Here is a 9,925-nt window from a genome sequence, read left to right as displayed (position 1 = left end):
CTACTAACATCAACAAAAACATTTTTGAAACAGTTAACTCGATCATAATTCATAATTCAAATTTATCAATTCAAAAGTTTAAATCTCTGTTAAGCATAATTTCAAAACAATTTGTCAATTTCGTCGTTGAATTAATACATATATCTCAATTCACGAATTCAAATTTTACTTTCAAATTTTAAATAATTTTTTTTTATATATTTAGCGAAATAAACAATTTAATCACATAATTCTTCAAATTATGATTTCTTACGATGATGTAAATGCCGACATGTGGCGTTTTAATGGACAACATTAAGGAATGTGTGGTAAATTTGTATTAGGTGACACGAGAAACTATAAATAGTAGTGTTCATGAATATCATTTTATAAGTGACATTCATAACTTCGTGAATATTAATAAAAATTTTAATTCAAATTAAAAACGGGAAAAAGTAGTTTGGGTATAAGATTTTGTTATTGTGGTTTGATTTGGAAAGGAATCACTTTAATAAAAACCAAATAGGTTTGGCGACAAATCAACCGGACAATGTTCATAATATACAAGACTAAAATAAGACGTGTAATAAATAAAATGTACTAATTTATATCATAAACTCTTGGTATTAATTATTTATTTTTTTAATAATAATCATAATTATTTTATTTATAATTTAATAGTATCATTATATAATTTTGAATCATATAAGGTGGACTTATAAGATGATTGTGTCGAGAAATAACTTAAAGGGTTTATAATATGTGGATAAGGTTAGGTGTATTGCTCGGATAATATTAGACTTACTTTATACTTTTGAGCATGTGGTAGAAGAGAAAAAGGCCTCAATAAAAATACAAAGAAAAATAATTAAAAATTTAAGAAAATTGGTCAAAGTCAACCGACTTTGGAAGGGTAAATTGATCTTTTTGACCCGTCATTCTAATTAGGGGTCTGGATTAGCCTAAGAGACTTCTAACGGGGAAGAAAAGAAAAGAGAAGGTAAAGAGAGAGAAAAGAAGATGAGGATTAGGGTTTTTATGATAGAGTAAGAGAAAAAGTCAAAATATGCTCGACATTCGGAGTTTGAATTTTACTAGAGTTTCTTCACAACAATTTATCAGTGGCCTCAGTAAAACCATTCTAGTCTTTTGAATCACTCAATTCTATCAAGAATCAAGGAAGAACATAAGTATAATTTTCGAGTTCTTCATCCCAGTTTTCCTGAATTTTTATTATGTTCATATTGGAGGGATTTTGCACAAGGTTTATGAAGGAAAAAAGTTGATTCAGACATGTTATGAGAATTTTGGACTTCGGGAGGGCGTTTTTGGATAAGTATGTACTGTATGTATGTTATGGTAAAATTACTATTATGCCTTTAGGTCGAGATTTCTGATAAACATGTTGTTTTGTGTATTATTGTAAGCTAGAAAGAGAATATGCATGACTAAAATTCGAGTTGGGTAATATGGATAAGTATGTTATGCATGATTTAAGAAATTACCAAAATGCCCCTATGTTGAGATTTATGATGAATGTTGTTTTATGTTTTTATATGCTTCACTCTATGTTAGAAAGGAGGATAGCCTATTGCGATCTGTGCTCCTAGTGATTGATGGATATTATCTCCCCGTTGAGCTTATTTACATAAATGTGTGCATGATATAGTATGTGTTAGCTCCGGGTGTTTGACTGTGTGTTCTTCGTATGGAGCGTGTTTATTTGCACAGACCTAAGATGTTAAAGTTAGGTTGGATAGATGATGACCTAAGTCAGGATGCCTCCAATAGATTGACCATTTTAGGATCATGAGCGATGGTCAGTAGGTCTAGACTCTAGTGCTCCTAGACTCAGAAAGACTTGAGGAGTCAGAACGGAGTAACCTGGAACCAAAACCCCGTGTTAAGCCGCCTAGATGCTCTAGGAATCCAATAAACCTCTTGAGCTTATAGATATGACCATGACGAAGTTTATATTATTGATTACGTGCTTAGGTGATCGATAGATATATCTCCCTAAAAAATCATACTTGAGAGGATTCCTTTAAGATTAGGGCGCTACAACTAATGTGATTTACACGTTAACCTCATTAAAAACATTTAAAGTAGACCCTACACTTCAGGATAGTGAGCGGCTATCAAAGGTCTAGTTTTGAGTGCACCTAGGGACTTGGATTAGCCCTAAGGAGCTAACCTCGAGCATTGTCGAAATGAGAGATGAGATTTATATTGTCTAAAAGCCCCGTAGACCTCCACGACAACCAATGACGACAAAGGTAGTTCTTCAAGTTGATAGCAGAGTGATGATGTCATTAGAGTCTCCACTATCTATTCACTTCGATACTCGTTCCATTGAGATTTTACTCTAGTATCCGTAACGTCGAGGTAGGCACATGTCAGATAGAGGAGGTGCAAAGGAGGTGCGTCAAGACAACTAGGTGTCACAACCATGTGGAATTGGCTAGCGGTCTCCACAAGAGGGTCTATATGTTGTAAACTAGTTCCTAAGAAAGGGGTGTGGGACCACATAGGTTGACCCAGTAGCTATACGACACACGGGGTCACTCCCCCCAAGCTTTGGTGACTTTATGGTTCCGTTGAAGGGTCCACCAGCTAACCATCAATGGATAATGTTCAAATTTACACACATTATACTGTCCTACAGAGTATACGAGGTCACGCCTCAATAATGGTCACCAACAATTCACTACATATGCAAAGTACGCTATCAAGGTTAAAGAGTAGAAAGATTATAGCAACTCAGCAAGACACAGATAGCCTCTAGACCGTTAGGAGTTGGTACGGTGTAAACATAACTTCCACTTTTTTTTTCCACAACAGTTCGAGTACTGTTGAGCCAGGCCTATGCTGGTTAGGGTTGTGTGACCAATCATTCAATTGGATTATCTTGCACAACATATCCGTCTTGAGAGGAGACTTAGAATTATTGCCGGTAGCCGACGGAAATGACACGTAAAGGGGGTAGCGCTCCTAAGCCTGGGCGACTACTTGGCCTATGGGGATGGGTATGTCAACTACTTCCTATGGATAACGAGGAAACTAGCACTCACCATATTGTCACTACTTATTAGAGAGTGTAGGTAGTACCGCAACACCGGATACCAATTACCACTACGTAGGCTAAGCTAGCTACCCAAGACTGTACATAACAAGAGCAATAGCCTAGAGTAAAAGCTCATGGTCACCTACTAGCTCATGGATGCAATGAAAGCCTACAAATAGGTTGGTTACAGAGTATATTTTTATACTCACCCCTTTCCCTTTCTTTTTTTGGTATTTGCAGACCATCGGTCGAGGTGGAGGAGCATTCGAGAGCTGTGCAATAAAAAATGGGGTCGTTCCAGAGCTTCAGTCCATTTTTACATTTTAGAGTCTTTTATATTTCATTTTATAATTGTATCTCAAACTTGTTTCTCTATTTGTAGTATATTGACCAGCATCATTGTAACGACCCTAAATTTCTACTAACCTAAAATCATTTTTACATTTTAGAAATTATTGTATTTCATTGGTCATGGCTTGATGCGAGGGAGAGACCATGGGAGAAGGTATCATAATTTACAACAACGAGTTCCTTATGATGATAGAATTGATCGTAACGTGGGGAGCATCAAATTAAAACTTCCCAAGTTTTATGGCAAAACCGATCCAGAGGAGTACCTTCAATGGGAGAAAACGGTGGAGTCGGTGTTCAACTGTCATAATTTTAGTGATAAAAAGAAGGTACTGTTATGCATTGCTCAATTCAAACAATATGCTCAAATTTGGTGGGATAAATTGATGTCAAGTAGGAGAAGAAACCTTGAAGCACCAATTGATTCATGGTACGAGTTCAAAGAGTCCATGAGGAAGCGTTTTGTTCCACAATATTTTCAACGGGACATGGCGCAAAAGCTTCAAGCATTGAAACAAGGACGCAAGTCTGTGGAAGATTATTACAAGGAGATGGATACATTGATGGATCGACTTGATCTCGATGAGGACATGGAGGCTCTCATGGCGCGGTTTCTTAATGGGTTAAACACAGAGATTGCAGACAAGACTGATTTACAGCCTTATTCTAATATTGAGGAGTTGTTGCACATTGCAATTAAGATCGAGAGGCAAATCCAAAGAAGATCTCAACGGTATTCTTCTAAAACTTTTCCCAATTCTACTTCTACATGGAAAAAGGATAGTAAGAACATTGATTATAAGCATAGAAATCCAGAGATTAATGAGAAGCCTCAAGCTAAATTTGAGAAAGGGGAGAGTTCTAGAACAGGGAAAGAAAAAGTAGAAAAGTCTAATGTTCGAAATAGGGATTTAAAGTGTTGGAGATGTCAAGGGGTAGGACACTATAGTAGAGATTGCCCGAATGCAAGAATTATGACCATCAAGGAGGGAGAAATTGTTACGGATGACGAGGCACATGACGACATAAATGAGGAAACTGATGAGAGTGAGGAGTTTAGCGAAGAGGACCCTACACATATATCTTTGGTTACTCGACGAGCTCTAAACACCCACATTAAGGAGGACGGCCTAGACCAAAGAGAGAACTTGTTTCAAACTCGTTGTCTTGTTCAATCTGTACCTTGTAGTGTTGTCATTGATAGCGGTAGTTGCACCAATGTTGTGAGTTCCATTCTGGTCAAAAGACTTAATTTAAAGACACAACCACATCCAAGACACTACAAGCTTCAATGGTTGAATGATTGTGGGGAAGTACGGGTAACTCAACAAACTCTTGTTTCATTTACGATTGGAAAATACATTAATGAAATACAATAACTCTAAATTGGAATCCACCCAAAATTTATAACAATCAAACTTCATTCCTCTTCAATGTGGCATGAATTGCAACATCTTTTGACAATTTTGACAACATTTTCTTCACATCTTCATTGGAGTATATTGTATGATTGATGTCTCTTGGTTCATATCAGCTACCGTTATCTTAATCTAAGCTCTTATGTGGTATTTAACTCTTAAAACCTCATCGTAAATCATAACTTCATCTTTAAAAGCATAACATCAACTTAAAACACTATCATGGTTTTATGGGTTCAAAAACATAATTCAAAAACAAGGTAAAACAATAATAATAAATAAAGTAAAAACATGAAAAACAACCTATACTAACCTAAGTCTAAGAATTTTAAAATGCTACTAGCCTATGCACGTGTTATGGTCTCAGATTGCGATGCCTTTGTCAGTCACACATGAGCGCCTTGCCTTTACCTGAAATGATGTAGCACACGGCATGAGTATTTCGAGAAATACTTAGTAAGTGACCTCACTATAGAGGTCGTGAAAATGCGAACACATGCAAATCATGCTCTAGGAACCTATCGTTAAAACCATCATAGGGGTGGCCTCTAGTCCAGACAAAATTGGATGTATAATACTTCCATACATACGACCACACATGGGAGCATGAATCCCAGGTGGTTTGCACCTTCTTGGACCCATCATAGTCGAACTAGCTGTTTGTAGCGACATCTAGAGGTCAGCAGACCCCTGAGTCTCATGCGTGGCATGATCACCATCATCATCATAGTGTATGCGTCCGTACTCATCATCGTAAAAGGGGAAGTAACCTTATGTTTATGTACACCCAGAATGCATGATGTCCCTATGGTTTCTCATCTTTAAAACATCTTTGTGACACAACCCTAATTTCATCCTTATATTACTCTAAGTAATATATGTGCATTGGTCTTTATACCTTCATCATCATTAACATTAACTAGGGTTGTGCCCTAGGAAAATCATCATCATAATGCAATATGTCATTCAAAACATGTTTTTCATCTTAATATGGAAAATAACGTCATATCAAGAAAATTCCATCATCTTACATCGTCATATTAGCATGCATCTTCATCATCATATAACACATCATAATCATCGTAAAACATCATAAGGTATCATCATAGAACTCATTCACGTCATCATAAGTCATACATCATAAGTCATTATCAAGCATCATACGTATAAAACATAAATGACACCTGTAGGGGCCACTAGGCATGTGTCGTGAAACATCAAGCAATTGTCCAACATATTCTATAGTAATGCTACTTACTTGGTTGGTCTTAGCTGGCATTTTCCTAAATTCTAGTACGCAAATCTTTCGTTCCTCGAAATTGTTCCAAATGTTGCCGAAAGTTGTTTTCTATTATGTTCCCAGCGTCGGTAGGGACCCAGAGAGCTGCCTTCGCTTTTGGTCCATTTTGTTTCATTAGTATTTCACTATTCTAATATAATTTAACTTGAACTTTGTGAAATAGGGTATCCTACCGACTTTAATTACCTTAATTAGGACCAAAATCAGAGTTGGGAGGGTTGGAATGGTGGAAAACAATGCATATTGTTATCCTATCTTTTAACTTTCATGATCATTTTAGTATTCACTATCATGCAGGAACACTTTACTTTTACCTGAATTATAACGGTAGCACACGGGTTGAGTATGAAATAATGAACCAAATAGATGATGAAACACACATAGATGATGAAACCGAGACAAGAGTACGAAATGCCTTCGTTTAGTGTAAGATATGGTTGAGTATTAAACACACACATAGATGAAACCTATCCTTTAAAACTACCACGGTTGTAAAATTTTTCAACCAAATCCTAAATTTTTTAAGTTGGGTTGGTTCATGTCGTCGGAGTAATTTATTCATTTTTTTAATAAAAATAAAATATTATTCCGTAAAATATTAATTTATATATTTTAAAATATTTAATTAAAACTATAAATTATTTTAAAAAATTATCTTTCACATGGTTAATATAAATAATATATATAATGGTACCGAAAATAAAAAGATATATTTTGAAGTTCTTAGAAGAAAACAATCAAATAATAAAACTTTTATTTATTTGGGTTAATTCTCGTCGCTCCTCTCTTTCGGCACTGATTATCAATTTCCTTCCCATTCCAACTCTACAGAGGAGGCAGCAAAGTTGTGTTTACCATCTCCTCTCAGCAGCACCAAATCTAGGGTTTTCTCGCCCCTTCTCTTTCGGTACTCTTATCATTTCTTTTTCTTTCGTTCATTTCAATTTCTTTGTCTTCTGATTTGACTGCTGGTAATATATGTTCACGTTTTTCATAATTGAAGTACCGATAGGCGTTGTATTGTCCCACTTGGTGTTGATCTCTGCAATCTTCCAATTTTCTCTGTGGATAACTTGTAATTGGGAAGATATTGTTTTCGTTTATATTTTTGTTTCATTGAGATACATAATTTGTTTTTGGATGGAGTATTCTGAGGCGAACTTTGTTCCAGCTTTCATTCAGCTTCTGCGTGTGCCTAAAGGTGAGCGACGAAAGAGGATAACAAATTAGGAATGCTGCTTGCTAATTCGTGTAAATGTTATCTCATTATGTTGTCACTGATATCCTAAACGTTTGAAAAAAAGGTAAAGATCGGACTATAGGGATAAAAACTTATGAATTGTTAGAAATACAAGGGCAAGGTACATTGGAATCAAATAAGCTGGGGATAAAGTATGAGGGAAGGAATCAATTTAGTAGTTTCCAAAACAAGATCGTACTTTCTTTTTAGTTCCTTGTTTGGTAATTTTTGTTTAACTTGCTTGAGTGTTTGGTTTCCATGTCACGATCTTCAGTTTTTATTATAACCTTAGTTTATTACTTGCTCCTTTCAACTTTGTTTAGTATTTTGCTTTTGATATGATGAGGAAAAGGGGACTTTGAGCCCTTTTCCATTTGAAGTTTGGAAAAATCATTTTTCTTCAATCCTATTATTCTTTTCTAGATTAGTGTCTGAGCCCGTTTATGCAAGAAAAACTCGGAGAATATTAAATCTTTGGTTGGTGGCTACTATGGCTTGAATCCATTTTCTCTTATTCCTTTAGGATCTACAACATCCCTTATTGACCACTAAACCAACTCTATTATTCTCTAACTCGTATGAATCAAACAAAATGATACAATAAAAAATGTTGGTAAAATGCCCAAATGTAAATCAGAAGTTAAACTACACCTTTGTCATATATTCCCTACTTCAAAATAACTACATATTATATTTGTAGAATATAATTTACTTTCCAGACACCTTGTTAGTGAAATGGTAGACACATGAGACTCGAGAATATCTGATAGAACTCGATTTTTATTAATAAATGTAATTAGAGTGGTACATTGTCAATTTTTGGGTCCTTGGTGCCATTTCTATTTTTTGCGTTGATATGTTAGATTAGAAGAAAATATGTGTATGTAGGAATGGGCTTGATGCTGCAAATGAACTGAGAATAAGTAAATGTAAACGGAAATGGACTCATAGAAATGGTAATTGTGATAGATGGAGAGGAAACCTTGTTGTGTTTATATTATCTAGAATTTTGATATCTCTTTTTTACTGATTTGTTTTTTCCCATGACTGGATGTGAGATTAGATGTGTTCTATGATTAGATGAAAGTATCAAATATGACATTAAATAAGTCGGACAAACTCTGATGTCTACTAGCTTTCTAAGACATTATGTTCAAAGTTGTTATTGATTTACTTTTTTCATGTCCTTGTGTTTTTGATTAACAACTTGAATAAAAGTTGCACTTTGGTTTGGCCAGAGGCTCAGAGGAGCCTTTTGCCTTTTACTGCAGTGGCTAAGAAAATTAGAAATCACACTAATTTCTACCTTAATGCGTCGCTTTGTCTTTGAAGACCACAGTGATAAACTGACTGTGGTTACATTAAATGTTTTGAACCAAAGAAAAACCATGTGAATATATAATTTTCTCCTTTTTTTCAGGTCTTCTCCATGGATCCAGAGGCTGCACGAACCGCTCGGGAATCGCTAGATCTTGCCTTTCATATTTCCAACATACTCAATACTGGGATTGATCGCCACACCCTCTCCGTCCTTATTGCTCTTTGTGACATGGGAGTGAACCCGGAGGCTCTAGCTGCTGTTGTCAAGGAACTACGTCAAGAGCCACCTTCATCGGAGGCCATCATCTCCAAGAACTCGCCATCACTTACCCGACCAACGTAACAAGTTTATTCTTCTGCTGGTTTCAAAGTTCACGTATCCTTTCAAAACAGTACTTATTCACTCCTGTACTTTGCCTTTACTCTGTTTAGTTTCTTTGCATATTAGCTGGCAGTGTCAAACGAACATCGATTTAGTCTCTACAAAATTGCTGATGCTTCAAAATCAAAATGAGAATGGGATGTTGAAATGTTGATTGTATATAAAACATGTAATCTTTTTTTTTAAAAAAAATTTCTATAATAGTCAAATTTGTTTGAAGAATCTGCAGAAATGATGTCAACTAGCATATAGTCGATGCTTAATTATTATATAGTTTTACACCGTTCTGATGACTAAACTTCTTTTTTTTCTTATTCAGTTTGTTTTTTTTTTGTAATTGTAGGTTAATTATCATATTGTTTTGTAGTGGTGTTGTTTATTATGTTCTTCTTATTCCAGTTTCATTTAAAAAATGAGTAGTTTTATTACATATAATGCTATATAAATATATATATATATGAAGTACATAAGTTGTACAGGTGTATGTGTTCAATTACCGAATAATAAATATACATTATGCAGTAGATTATTTATACACCTCTTTATTCTATGGAAAATTCTTGAAAATATGTATACTATGCAAATATATTACATTCACAAATCGAAGCATCATCGGATCAAATTCCACAAATACCACCTAGTCTCGCACTTGAGCAAGTATTTTGAAAAAGCTTGATTTGATCTTATCATTTACCTCGTTCATGCTTGTGATATTTGAGTAAAAAAGGACTATATGAATAAATCGAAATCGAAGGTGAGTGATTATGAATATAAGATAGCTAAAAAATACATGAAAGAATTGAAAGTTACTCCATATACCAATAAAATATATTTTCCTTTTGGGTAGCGTAATCATGAAAACTTCAAACTC

General features: G+C 35.0%; 1 protein-coding gene across 2 annotated transcripts; it reads left to right on the top strand.

Moving 5' to 3' along the window:
* Positions 1-6,849: 6,849 nt before the first annotated feature.
* On the top strand, positions 6,850-9,276 carry LOC111787606 (mitotic-spindle organizing protein 1B-like). 2 transcript variants are annotated; one of them, XM_023667621.1, is made up of 3 exons: positions 6,870-7,019; positions 7,284-7,313; positions 8,773-9,276. In XM_023667621.1, exon 3 carries the CDS (start codon positions 8,782-8,784, stop codon positions 9,013-9,015), a length of 234 nt encoding a protein of 77 aa, XP_023523389.1. In that variant the 5' UTR covers positions 6,870-7,019; positions 7,284-7,313; positions 8,773-8,781; the 3' UTR covers positions 9,016-9,276. The 2 variants fall into 2 exon arrangements, 1 of the variants encoding a protein (XP_023523389.1); XR_002814010.1 differs by lacking the exon at positions 7,284-7,313 and having other exon boundaries at positions 6,850-7,019.
* Positions 9,277-9,925: the final 649 nt, after the last annotated feature.

The sequence above is a fragment of the Cucurbita pepo genome, chromosome LG02 (assembly GCF_002806865.2).
Source record: "Cucurbita pepo subsp. pepo cultivar mu-cu-16 chromosome LG02, ASM280686v2, whole genome shotgun sequence".
NCBI classification, from domain to species: domain Eukaryota; kingdom Viridiplantae; phylum Streptophyta; class Magnoliopsida; order Cucurbitales; family Cucurbitaceae; genus Cucurbita; species Cucurbita pepo.
The sequence above is the reverse complement of the archived record's forward strand: the minus strand, read 5'-3'. Positions and strand labels throughout refer to the sequence as shown.

Bases quoted from the DNA above. Each gene is read 5' to 3' on its own strand.
- LOC111787606 (XM_023667621.1), top strand. From the start codon at position 8,782: ATGGATCCAGAGGCTGCACGAACCGCTCGGGAATCGCTAGATCTTGCC.